The following is a 13,648-nucleotide window of genomic DNA, read 5'->3' as shown; positions in this document are numbered from 1 at the left end:
AGGACTCCAAACGGGATATCATTTATTCGGGTGAAGTTTGACATAATGCATGTTAGTTCAATTAAAATAAACAGATATTACAACTACATTCCGTAGACGTTCATGTGAAGTAAACATTTGAATAAGGACGGACATTTTCTTCCAGTATAACTAGGCCCCTTTACAGGTGGTCGATATATGCTAATTAGAAAAGTCCATTCTGGGTAACACCTTGCGTTATAGACACTCAATATCGTATTAACAATGACTTTTCTAGCCTTAAAGTTAATAAACGTATATAATATTTCTGTAAAACTTACCATATTTAAAACGATAAAAACCGTGCGATAAGGCCTGAAGGTCAAAAGAGAAAGACCACCCCTAAGCCCTTACCCCAAACTGTAATTTTTCCCACATTTTTTCAGCCATTCAAAATGCTCCCTAGAGGTCATGTGCCACAAAGGTGAGCCAATCAAACGTTCGATATGTCAATGCAACTAATGGTTACTTCACGACACCAAAAAATCTCAGATTTTGCATACACAAGGAGATTGCATTAACAATACATAGGTCTTTCTTTATTACCATACTTTCATTCTTCTATGATAAAGTGTTGAACTTGCACCCCAAATTGATTGTTCCAAATAACTCCCATGAAAATATCACTCATCAGTCAGGGCAAGATCCAATTTAGAGGTTTTCCGTTGGAGGAATTTGAAAACAAACATTACAATGTTGCATTATATATTTTGACCGCAAGGTAGCGACAAACTATTGTTATGTAGAATAGTATGTGTATTTTGAGAGAGCAATTATATTCTTTTAGATTTAAGTTAGTTTAGTTTTAAGAACTATTTGAAATGTCTCTTTCAGTTTATGCATTGCTTTTGTCACACAGCATTCCATGTCACGTCCAATTTCTATATTTGTGTCCACTTGTATAGACTTGTGTAGTTTTTACCCTGAACACAAAATACATCAATGTGTAATCTTGGCTAATGCTACCTTTTTAAAAATGTCTTTCAAAAATTTTACCTTTGAACTTGACCAAAAACCAACTTAAAGGTATAAATCTTATCCTCTTGCAGATGTACTTCATTTTGTGACTGTTGTGAACAAACTTTCTGTAAGAGAGCAAAAGAGAAAAAAAACATTTTTTGTCTGGCATTTACCCTTGAGGGGACTACCTTGGCATCTATCCACAAGCAATGCATCATAATAATTTCTCCCAAATGTTTCTGGTAAAAGCTCAAGTCACGATCACGCTAGAAAAAAACAAATACTTTGCATGAAATCTTGCAGACACACTCATCACGCAATGCCAACACATTTAGTTGATATTCATTTTTTTCCTTCCTCAGACATTTTAAAAAGGTTTTCTAATATTAAAGTGCCATTTAAACAGCGTGAAACATTGCCTTAAGCTTCTTTCAAATAAATAAGTGAACTTTTTCACTTCAAAACCGCTGACATTCAAGTATTTATATAATAGAAATGCTGGATTTTACTAGTGAATTGTAGTATTTCTTTTCCATTGACAGCAAAATAGTCCAATCTCTTTAAAATGGGAGGGATGGCAGCAATAATTTGCATTTAGGTCATTTTGGGGTCACTTTCATGTCAACCCTTTGCCTGCCATTAAGAACGCTCGACGTCCAATCCATTTAGAAGATAGGCAAGGGCCAATGAACCTTCAAAATGAATTGAACAGGAGCATTCTAGGGTCACTTTATGTGCATCTTGGATTCCTCTCCTGTTGATTTTCGACCATTTCTGCATTATTCCCTGTTCACTGTATTATGGATTGGACGTCTAGCAATTGTCCTGCAATTGTGCATTCCAATTAGTATTTGACCATTTCAAAAATTGAGCAAAATGTCTCCATTTCAGCTTCCATTTATTGAGCTATGTTGAAGACATATGAGGAAGGTGTGTCAACTAGCCCCCACCTTTGTGTTTTTTCCTCTTAGGTTGTGCCATGCTCACACCGCGTGCCTGAACAAGGGAGGCGTTTAAAGCAGAGGGAGGTCGGTGGAGAAGTTTTCTGCGCTCATCATCAGCCAGCAACTACCTCCGCTCCACCATGGCGTGTTTCCACGCATGTGCAGCCCGTTTGCAGGTCTCCTCGCGGAGGAACCCGTGAAGCCTGTCGCCAGCCTACTACGGAGTCGCCATGGCCGAATTCGGGCAGAGTCAGCGCGTCGCTCCACCGGTTGCTGCCGCCGCAGAAAGCCCCGAGACGCGCCGGGTAGAAGAGGAGCCTCTGTCAAACGGGAACTGCAACCCGATTGACACGGCAAGGAGGCTCCATCGGGGATCCAGCTGTGAGTCGCCGACGTGGGAGGGCTTCGATTCAGCCACTAAATCCATACCTCGACGCAGCAGCCTTATTAAGGTAGGCCAGTTTTTTCTCTCTCCCCACACAGCAGCTTGTTCGCCAAAAAAAAGGTTTATAGTGTAGTGATGACTGTGTATGTCATGTGAAAACTTGTTTTGCAAATTAGTAAGAACATACCACACAACTAGTGCAGAGTGCATGGTTTTGACTTTGCAAAATAGCTGATGATGAAACAAAAATGACTCAAACTTTTTCTGACAAAATTATAATGTATGTGCAGGGTAGAAATGACATACTATTCTACGTGTTTGAATGTAAAATAGGTCCAATTATTTAGGTTAAATATCATATTAGACTGCAATGTATGACAATTTTCTTTCCTAATACCTAAAAAGTCAACTTAACTAAATACAAATGAACTACTCTGACTTTTTACCCCCTGAAACTGGCATTGACATAAGTAGATTTACTCATTCAACTAGCAGCAATCATTTTCCATCTATGGCATACATTTTAATTCCCCCAATACAATCCAATGGGACTATAAATGTACCTTTTGGCACGAAAAACTTACCCGCCACCATTGACGAGGTCACGGAGATGTTCCACCACACCAGCTGCAAAAGAAGTTCCTCATGATGTCATCCACACAACGTGTTCTGTTGGCCTCACAAGAAGATAACAGCAGCCAATGTCACTCAGTGCTGGAAGGAACAGGACCACCTGCTGCAGTGTGAAGTCATGCTGCTGCCTGGCGGCTTTCCATTCCTCAAAGACGCCGTGACCGGCCGGCTCAGAACCCAACGGGACCAATCGATAAGACTCCTTCTGCCATGTTGTCCTCACCTACTTTTGGTCTGGCATCGATCTATCTGTCTTTGGTCTCCAGAGCGACCGTCTCCAAAGATATCATTATTGACGGGTTCCAGTGACACTTTTAGGATTGAGATGATTTAGTTTTACTACCTTGAAAAGGAGATCTTTCAGGAACGAAGCACAACTTATAGGCCACCTTAATAAACAAATGTGAATTTTGAACTAGAGAAGCCACTTGATCACCTTTATTTCAATGAAAGAGAAAAATAAACTGCCATGATTGAAGTGAGTTCTTTAAGGAGTGCAAGCCATTTTCAAACATCATTTTCATCTCACCCACAAGTCATTTAGCAGCCATCTCCACGGCAACCGGTAAAGACCTGTCAGGGAATCCAACCAATGGCTGCATATTTTTTTTTGTCAGTTGAGCTTTTATTGCAAACAAACTGTTTGCCAATTTCCTCCAGATTTGTTTTTTTGTCTTACAACATTGCTGTTAGGTCATCAACATCTAGCAACAACTATTTTTTTGTCTTTTTTTTACACATAATTTATCCCTACTTGCACAGCTTATTGTCAAAATTGCACAGCTGGTTTGTTCTAACTAGACTGTTGCCTTGACGAATTTAATCTTTCTGTGACCACATTCATAAGTCAAAACTTTATCTGTAAGCGTTTCACTCTGGAATGGAAAAAAAAGTCTCTGTACTACTTTATTTCACAAATAAAAATTTCATGAACACACTTTCATTGGGGTAGCAATATTCAAACTAGATTGCCCATTCAAACTAGATTGGACGTCTATCTAAAGAGTTAAACTTATTAAAATCCATTTTTGTTTTCCCCTGATTCCGATCCTCTGAAATGTAAATCACAACCTGCTTGGACAGTTGCGCATTTGTCTCATTTTGATCAATTCACTTCAAAGAATCAAAAAGCAGCCATGCTTTTATGCTTCAAATGCGATGCGCATTAGCTTGCACGAACACACACGTTTCATAATCAAAAACTAGGTGAATATGAAGGGATGTGCCGTAGCATAAATCATTGCTTGCCATTGAAAGCAATAGACGTTGTTAATAAACTAAACAAAGCCGTGCCTACTTTATAATGCTACTTCTAGTCATGTAGCATGAATATTCAACCGCAATTATGATTTTACATCTCTAACACAGATCATGTTAATTATTTATCACATTATAATAAAATGGGAACCAGGAAATAAACTCATTGGTTGCCATTAGTAGACTAAAAGGCATAACTACTTTACAATGCTACCTATAGTCATGTAGAATGTATAGTCAACTACGATTATTTCACATCTTTAACAGATCATGTTAATTCTTTATCACATTGTCATAAAATAGAAAAGAAATAGAGAGATTATCTGCCTTAATAGAGTTGACAAGCGTCTATCACCGTCCTTGGCACTGAAACAGATAATTTACATCAAACAAAAGCGTGAGAGCGCTCACCGCATTTTCTGTCAAACATTTTTCACACACTATGCCCAAATGTACTTGACCTCCATATGGCAAAGCGGATGTGGTAAAAAAACATGACTCGATTGACCAAAAAAAAAATAGTTTCAACCTGAGTTAAGCTGCGATGACTGCTTATCTTTCCATCAACAGATTGACTGTTCAATTGCGCTAAAATGCCGCAAAGCCCCCCTATTTCCTGTCAGGGTCTGAATTGGTGGTACATTTACAAGAAATGTGACCTGAATGAATTCAAACATGATGAAATTTAGTGTGAAATCACAGGGGAAGGAAGCAAATGCACTTAACAGGGTTTATTTTCTTGGAAAACATTCTTTTTATAATTGTTGCACTCTAATTTTAGAGGTCCCCTGGTCCCATTTAAAAGAAAAACATAGAAACTGTTCTACTTTTTTGATAATGTGATCTTTGGTCGTACTCTTGATCTTCATTAGGATCAAATTGCATTTGATTTGCTCCAAGTTCATCTCGGAAGCCTTTGAGTTATACTATTATATTTGGACAAAATGTTCCTTCTGGGCAAATGTTTCTGTATGGACTGAATGAATTGGCCATGTGCTACTAGTTGCTGACAATGTCATGTGTTCTCTGGGAAATTCATGTTTAAAAAAAACATTGGATGTACAGAGGTACATCTGTATTATGGGTGTTCTGTTGTTTTTTTACTATTATCTTTTATGGCTGTTAACCATTAACTTTTTCTCCCGTTTAGCAAAAACAAAAGTGAAAGCTAACTTTACAATAATGGTCATTAGGTCATGAGAATGTAACAAAACTGAACTATAAGAGAAAATTAGGAGACTTATTTGAAGAAATACCGTAAAGCAGGAAAAAAACTAACTGAAACTGTAATGTTTACAAAATTAAAACCCATTGAAATAAATATATACTAATGTTATCATTTATGGCCCATATTTACCCAAAAAATGTTCAATGACTGAATACATTTTGATATTTTACAGAAAAAAAGAAGGAAAAACGTATAAAAACTAAAATATAAGTAATTCATTTCAAGAAAAATAACATTTCCATCAATTCTAGTTACATTATTAATGTTTTAGCTATATTGAACCAAGCATCTTTTCAGTGTCATAATAAATCCAATTGATAGTTTTACTGTTAACATTTCAGCTGTTGTTACAAAAGAAAGAAATTACTACATTTCAAATCCACTGTGATAAAATATGAATGATGTTATCTTTAGTATTTATTGTCACTTTTGTTTTACAACTTGTCATTCATGCGCAATTCCGATCAAAAATAAAAACTGTCTTGACAAATCCCTTAAAAGTGAGTCACATTAAATCAAGCGCAAAGTACATTTTATGGGGGGGTTCCCATCTCCACTCATTTCACTTGTGATGGAATTAACCACAATTGCATTACACTGTGCGTTCTTCCATAGATTTGCTCCGATATAAACATTTGATTTGATTTATAGGTAATCGAATGAACTCCACCTCTCAGCTTTTTCCTTTTTTTTTTGCACTCTGGGGGACGTTTAAGCTCAGATAGAACAAGGTGTGGAATCAGAATGCAGCGAGCCAGCGGCCCACTGCTTCGGTCTACTTGCTTATGATTAATGGTGTGCTGTTGAAGAGCAAGGGCAAGGAAAGGCTGTTAAGCGTGATAGAAAAACAATAGAACATCTCCTATAGGCGTGGGTTGAATAATCTGTGTGTATATCTCCATTATATAAGAGGATTTGAATCCTTTCAGTTTGCTTATGCAAAAAAACTGGGGAAAAAAATCATTATCTTTCTGTCAATCTCTCTCCAATGTGGTATTATTATTCATCCTTTTGCGCTCATGCTGTGAATTTACCTCTCTTTTGTGGGCAGGACGGCAGCAGGGCGAGTCGAGACAGGAAGAAGACCGTGTCCTTTAGCTGCAGCCTATCAGAGAAGAAGATCAGTGGTGCGGCGGATTGTATCCATACCATGGTAAATGTTGGAAATGCTTGCATTTGAATGTAAAGGAATTGCTAACCTAGCTCTGGTAGACTAAACTACAACTAAAAAGTCCAATTCATCTGGAGTGGGAGGGTTTGTAGATGGGATAAGGTCATTTATGGAAGGATCTGTCCGTTATGGACTAATTTTGAGTGTTGAACTGACTTGTGGCTTTCGTAGGTGGAAGGCAGCGAGTTGAAGAAAGTGCGTCCTAATTCCCGCGTATATCAACGTTACTATCTGCTGGACGCGGGCCTGCAAGCTCTTTGTTGGGAACCCTCCAAGAAGGAATCGGATAAAGCAAGAATTGCACTCGTCAATATACGAGAGGTCAGCGTCCTTCATTCATTCTTACGTATACTCAACTTATACGGTTTTTCCAGAGACTCACTATGCGTATCTCTTGTATTTTTAGGTGAGGACAGGCCGCAACACGGATATTTTTCGCACCACTGGCGTTTATGAGCAGATTTCCGAGGACTGCGCTTTCTCCATTATCTATGGAGAGCTGTTTGAGAGCTTGGATCTGGTCGCACTCTCCAGGGAAGTGGCTAGCGTCTGGGTGACGGGTCTAAGGTCAGCTACTTGTTTCTGATCCATGCATCAACAAGTTGAAAAACTGGAGTTGAATATTTGGCTTTTTATTTGCAGGTATTTGATGCAGTATGGGAAAAATGCCTTGGACATGCTGGCTAGTAGACAGCACAGTCTTCGCCTCGGCTGGTTGGAGCAGCTTTTCTCATCTGCCGCTGGGTCGGATTCTAGCAAAGATGGCGAACATGGCCTCTGCTTGCAGTCCGCCCTCAAACTGATCCAGACGGTGAATCCGGGGGTGAACAGCGGAAAAGTGGAGAACCGGTTTAAGGAGCTTCAGAGGGGCCGGGCTGAGCGCCTTTCCTTAGATAACGGATTAGAAGTCAAAGTGACGCAAGAGGAGTTCAACGAGGTTTTTCATGACTTTTGCACACGACCCGAGATTTACTTCCTATTGGTGCAGTTCTCCAGCAACAAGGAATTCCTGGACACAAAAGACTTGACGCGGTTTCTTGAAGCTGAGCAAGGTGTTGCTCAGGTCAGTAGATTCATCTACCTTATACACACACCACATTATTGCATTTAGTATCTAGACTAGAACAAGACCAGAACTCATCCAGACCAGACAAAGAGATAGAAACCAAATCTTCAAATTCCTCTGACTGAGCACAAAACCACTATTATCTTAACATCTAATTCCCCCCTCACTTAGGTCACAGAAGAAGACAGTCTAAGCCTCATCCAGTCTCACGAACCATCAGAGGAAGGTCGGCACCTTGGCTACCTGTCAATGGACGGCTTCAGCAGTTACCTGACGTCGCCCGAGTGCCACCTCTTCGACCGGGAACACGGCACCGTGTGTCAGGACATGTCCCAGCCTTTGTCTCACTACTTCATCAACTCCTCTCACAACACTTACCTCATCGAGGACCAGTACAAGGGACGCTCTGACATATCCGGGTACGTTCGAGCGCTCAAGATGGGCTGTCGATGTGTGGAGCTGGATTTGTGGGACGGTCCAGAAGAAGAGCCCGTGGTCTGTACCGGCCACACCATGTGTCCTTCTCTGGTGCTGCGGGACGTTTTGGAGGCCATCGCCCGGTTTGCTTTCGTGGCGTCGGAGTATCCGTTGATCCTCTGCATCGAGAACCACTGCTCGCTCGGCCAGCAGAAAGTTCTAACTCGGCACCTGGTGAAGATACTTGGGGATCAGTTATTTACGGAACCTGCGGACACCAAGGACTCGTACCTGCCCTCGCCCCAAGTCCTGAGACGTCGAATCTTGCTGAAGGCAAAGAAGCTGAGACCTGATTGCGATGCAGAAGACGGCGAAGTAAGCGGAGAAGACGAAGGGGCCGAGACGTGTCCCAGGACCCAGACGGCGAACAATGGTGGGACGGCGCCGGCAGGCGTTTTGAAAGGGACTCCGCAGAAACATTTGACAACCGCCGTCCAGTGCGGGCCTCCCCACGTTCCTCGCAAAAAAGTCAGTTTGCTGAAGGAGCTTTCGGACTTGGTGTCTCTATGCGAGTCCGTCCACTTCATCGACTTTGCGACGGCGAGCAAGAACCAAAAACCGTGGCAATTGTGCTCTTTTCAAGAGAGCCACGCCGGGCGTCTCGCTGGCGAGAGCCCCGGCGAATTTGTCAACCACAACAAGCACTTCTTATCGCGAGTCTACCCCAATCCCATGCGCGTGGATTCCAGCAACATGAACCCTCAGGACCTTTGGAAATGCGGTTGCCAGATTGTGTCCATGAACTTCCAGACAGCCGGGCTGATGATGGACCTGAACGCAGCCTGGTTTCGACAAAACGGCAACTGCGGTTACGTACTACGGCCGGCCATCATGCGCCAGGAGGTGTCTTATTTTAGCGCAGACACCAGAGACACCGTCCCCGGGGTGTCCCCTCAGCTGCTCCACGTGAAGGTGAGTCATGCGTCAATAATCTCTGCGCAGAATTGTCGGTAGCTTCTAAAATCGGCGCGATTATGTTCTGAAAACAGCCCTTGCGGTGACCCTTCTCAGGTAATCAGCGGCCAGAACCTTCCTAAACCAAAAGGTTCCGTGGCCAAAGGGGACGCGGTGGACCCTTATGTGTACGTGGAGATCCACGGCATCCCGGCAGACTGCACAGAGCGACGGACACGGACCGTCTCGCACCACTGCGACAACCCGGTCTTCGACGAGAGCTTCGAATTCCAGATTAATCTGCCTGAGCTCGCCATGGTTCGCTTCGTGGTGCTGGATGACGACTTCATAGGAGATGAGTTCATAGGTGGGTTAAGGCAGATTTTCCTGGGTTTTTTTGGACACTAATGGGTCAGAGAACTTCTTTGGATGGAGGTTTTTCTTCCAAATGACAGTTTAACCACTGAGGTTTCTGCTCTAGGTCAGTACACCATCCCATTGGAGTGCCTCCAACCGGGCTACCGTCACATCCCACTTCAATCCCTGACCGGAGAGGATCTCCCCCACTCCAGACTCTTTGTCCACGTGGCCCTCACCAACCGTAGAGGAGGGGGCAAACCTCACAAAAGAGGCCTGTCCGTGCGAAAAGCCCGCAGAGGTCGGGACTATACGGCCCTGAGGGACTTGGAAATCCGCTCCGTGGATGAAGTTTTCAAAATGGCCTCCCCGTTATTGAGAGAGGCCACTGACTTGAGGGAAAACATGCAGGTGAGCGGATTGAAAGTCTTATGACATATTCCCCCTCCCTAATCCTGTTCTAATTGGTCCCCGTTTGTTTTTCCTCCCCAAACAGAATTCTGTGGCTACGTTCAGGGAACTCTGCGGGGTTCCGGCTGTCTCCAACCTCATGCAGTGCATTCTGGCTCTGAGCTCAAGAGCCAGAGGATCTGACGGGATGCCTTTACTACTGTTTGACCTCCAGAAACCTTTCCCCACCCTGGAGCCTCAGGGACCCCTACCCGATGTCCTTCGCCGCGTCGTCTCCACATATGACACGGTGAGGAAGGAAAGGAGCTGACACTAAATATGCTTATTGTTTTTTTGTTTGTTTCTTCCGGGCCTTCCGAATACACAACATATCTCTGAAGTAGATGAAAAGGAAGGAAATGTTCAACAAAAGCCGCAAAAATCTCTTAAAGGGCCACCGCCCATCTTCCTGTCTGCGTCCCACAACAATGTACAAACACCCCTCGCGTAGACGGAACTTCCTTCCGAGCACATTTCTTATTGAACAAATGGTGCTTTTTTTAATACAGAAACTAAGCAAATTTGACAAAACCCAGACATATTTTCCTAGAATCCTGACATAAAAGTGCTTTCTGACTTTCCGTCTGATTTTAAAAATATAGTTTAGCCTCTTGCCAAGAGTGAGATATAGCATTGGTTCCATGTCACCTGCCACCCTAATGAAAAGGCACCATGAAGAAAGCGACTGAATAGCTTCCCATTTTTGCTTGAATTCTACCGTTCTTTCAGCGTCCAACCTCCTCCACCCTTCCTGCCCTTTCCTCCTTTCCCCCGAGGGGCCGCTTCAACTGTAACTGACCCACATAAAGGCGACTCGACTCAGATGTGCACTCGCACTCAGCCATTCTCCTCGACATTATACCTTTTCTCACGGCCGCATCTAAAAAATATCTCAACTCACTGGCCTTACATCCGAGCCGCCCAACTCCATCTCGTCTTATTAAATCATAACGAAGAACTTGGTGTGGAGACCCCATTGAACTCGAGGTCTTTTACACCCGCAGTGAAGTAGAAATATATCTAACCCTAACCAAACCCTAACCAAACCATAACCCTAACCAAACCTTAACCCTAACCAAACCATAACCCTAACCAAACCCCAACCCTAACCAAACCCTAACCCCAACCAATCCCTAACCAAACCCTAATCAAATCCTAACCATAATCAAACCCTAACCAAACCCTAACCAAACCCTAACTCTAACTAAACTCTAACCAAACGCTAAACAAACCTTTACCAAACCCTATACCTGTATATATGTAGGTATGTATGTATATAGTATATATAGCATGCATTTAAATGCGACTTTGGCCTAGTGGGTTTTTGCACCTGCATTGTAAAGTGCATCCAAGCGAGATTTATGCCCGGGCGAGAGTCGTTAGTTTATTATATGGGTTGGCGTTCCTGCAGGCTTTGCCAGTTGAGTCCTCGCATTAATCAGCTGCAGGCAAGTCGGGTGTGTGTTTGTGTGGTCATTACTCCAACAGAGTGGCCCCTGAGGATTCCAGCACAATGTGCTGCCGTTTATCTGAAGAAGCATACATGACCATCATGGAGCTTGCTCATTATTCCAATTAGCGCAGGAACACACGCCAAAGCTTTACGAGCGTTCGACTGCATTTTAAATGGGAATTAGAATGGTGTCACTGTTTGCTTGCTAGGAAAGACAAGAGTAGGATCTGAAGCCTTATTGTTGTTTGTTTGTTTGCAGATGCTTCAAGCTAGCAAAGCAGTTTTTGAGCTTTCCGAGGGCATTCAAGAGAAAATTCTGCGTATTCAGATGACAGGTGAGGGAAAATGAGTTTTTTTTCCACTTGAGTACTTGTTTAAGAGACATTGTGTACTTTGATTCATGGGATTGAAGTGGAAAATGGGGGCCACAACATGTCACTTTTCCTGGCAAAAACGACATAAGTACGTCGTAGGTATGTCGTTTTTGGCAAGAAAAGCGACAGTTTTGTTGACTTCAGCATTCTGACCCCCCAGCTTGTCAGCAGAGAGCAAATCATGTGTTGGACAAAGTTCTTGAGATATTTTCATGTGGCCATTTCACATGCGCTCTATTTTGAATAGAGAAAGCCTTGACCTGGATGAAAGAAGCACTTGTAAATCTTACAAGTAGCCACCTCCCACCATTGACTTTCAGAATTATACGCCACATATTTGCATCCTTGCAGTTTCTGTCACGAGGATGTCAGTCACGGGAAGGGGATTTTTTTAAAGGGTGGGCAAGTTTCTCTGCCGATGACATCCAATCCCTGCTGCCAAATCTCCCAAAACACAGGGATTGGACATCTATCGCTGTCAATGGCGGCCCGAGGTGAAATGTGCTAGGCTGCATTTGCGTTTAAGGGCCATTGGAACAATATTGGTTTGAGTTGCTAAGCAACGCGGCCAAATTCAGATATCTGATAACTCCCATATACATATATATAAAGTATAATGCATTTAGAATTGCTAAATTACTACATCAGGCCATTAATTCCTCACAGTGAGTGTGTCCACGACACATGTGTAACGTCTGGACTCGTTTTAACCCATTTCTCTGTTTCCATGGCAACTGGGGGGACCGTGGCCCGGGGCGGCCAAAGGAAATGGCAATATGAGGAGAGAAGATCATGAATGTAGACTTGGGTTCAAGTGATTTATGATTATATTGCTTGGCTTTAACCGCCAGATCTGGCAACAACAAAAAGTACATAACTACAAAAAAATAGGTTGTTTTGGTATCTAATTATCAATGTATTTGTCAATAGGTATTGCCAATAAACATCCAAAAAACAAGGGGTTAGAATACAATACATTTGAATGCATATTTTAACAAAAATGGATTTTCTTTTACCAGCCATGAGGTTCCACGAGCATCTCCAAACTCTGGCAGCAAAAGAAGGCTTGAAGGGCCGGAAGGCGGGTCACGCTGTGGAAAGCTTCACCTGGAATATCACCATCCTTAAGGTCAGAAGGTCACAGACAAGCCTCATTTACCCTTTATAAAGCCACTGCCTCACATTGGACGTTCTGCCTTCCTCCCCTCAGGGTCAAGCCGATCTGCTGACGCACGCCAAGTCGGATGTTCGGGAGAACATGAAGCAGGTACACGACGCCGCCATGACCGGTAACCTCGCCCGGGGAGGGGTCGCCAGATCACACTCACGAAAAAGCCACGATAGGCCTCACGCACTGCCGGGTGACTGACTTCATTGGTCATCCACGTGATACACTAAAGTACAAAAACAAAAGAAAAACATTATATGGAGGGCCAAGGATAGCTAAACTGTTTTGTTTTTGATATTGTGCCACATTCAAATAGTGTACTTCATGTTTGTAGAACATCAAAATGGCTTTTGACATTTCCCGTTGTGCATTGTTTGCTTTCAATATGCAGTGTTCCCTCTAAAATTGTAATTTTTGGACATTAAGGCATACCAGCCAAAAAATAATATATAAAATAATTCCCAGAGTCTATTTTAACAACACTTAATGTGGCCCTTAAGCATAAAACTTTGCACACTCCTAGTCATTTAGTAATTTATTGTTCCTTTTGAAAAATGATTAAATGAGCACACACATACAAAATTATAGTAAATATAGTCCTTGAGCACAAGTGTAAAAATAATTCCTTGAATCTTTTTATAAATAGATAAAAGATAGCCAGCCAATCTGAACAAAATAGGATGGTGGGTGGTTTTTTTAGCTTACCAAGTACAGTGTCACCGCTTGCCAAACAAGTTCGTCGAATCCAACATCCACCAACTTGTCAGTCTTCATCTGCAATGGAAGCTAGTCTGTCCAATAGTAGTGTGGTGC

General features: G+C 42.5%; 2 protein-coding genes across 2 annotated transcripts in view; one reads left to right on the top strand and one right to left on the bottom strand.

Annotated features, from left to right (window-relative positions):
• dazl (deleted in azoospermia-like) overlaps positions 1-408 on the bottom strand; it is a 3,277-nt gene extending 2,869 nt beyond the window's left edge. The window contains exon 1 of the mRNA XM_077744139.1: positions 300-408. Coding sequence (XP_077600265.1) covers positions 300-302 — 3 coding nt within the window. The 5' untranslated portion in view covers positions 303-408. The remainder of the gene's footprint in view (positions 1-299) is intronic.
• The window catches only part of LOC144215274 (inactive phospholipase C-like protein 2), a 22,536-nt gene extending 8,888 nt beyond the window's left edge, over positions 1-13,648 (top strand). The window contains exons 2-13 of the mRNA XM_077744129.1: positions 1,950-2,374; positions 6,477-6,578; positions 6,768-6,917; positions 7,003-7,163; positions 7,239-7,659; positions 7,834-9,051; positions 9,151-9,400; positions 9,515-9,801; positions 9,887-10,090; positions 11,553-11,628; positions 12,687-12,796; positions 12,878-13,648. Of these exons, the coding sequence (XP_077600255.1) occupies positions 2,153-2,374; positions 6,477-6,578; positions 6,768-6,917; positions 7,003-7,163; positions 7,239-7,659; positions 7,834-9,051; positions 9,151-9,400; positions 9,515-9,801; positions 9,887-10,090; positions 11,553-11,628; positions 12,687-12,796; positions 12,878-13,036 (3,360 nt within the window). The 5' untranslated portion in view covers positions 1,950-2,152 and the 3' untranslated portion in view covers positions 13,037-13,648. The remainder of the gene's footprint in view (positions 1-1,949; positions 2,375-6,476; positions 6,579-6,767; positions 6,918-7,002; positions 7,164-7,238; positions 7,660-7,833; positions 9,052-9,150; positions 9,401-9,514; positions 9,802-9,886; positions 10,091-11,552; positions 11,629-12,686; positions 12,797-12,877) is intronic.

Source organism: Stigmatopora nigra, chromosome 21 (genome assembly GCF_051989575.1).
Source record: "Stigmatopora nigra isolate UIUO_SnigA chromosome 21, RoL_Snig_1.1, whole genome shotgun sequence".
NCBI lineage: Eukaryota > Metazoa > Chordata > Actinopteri > Syngnathiformes > Syngnathidae > Stigmatopora > Stigmatopora nigra.
Note: the sequence above shows the minus strand (reverse complement) of the source record. Positions and strands in the feature narration are given on the sequence as shown.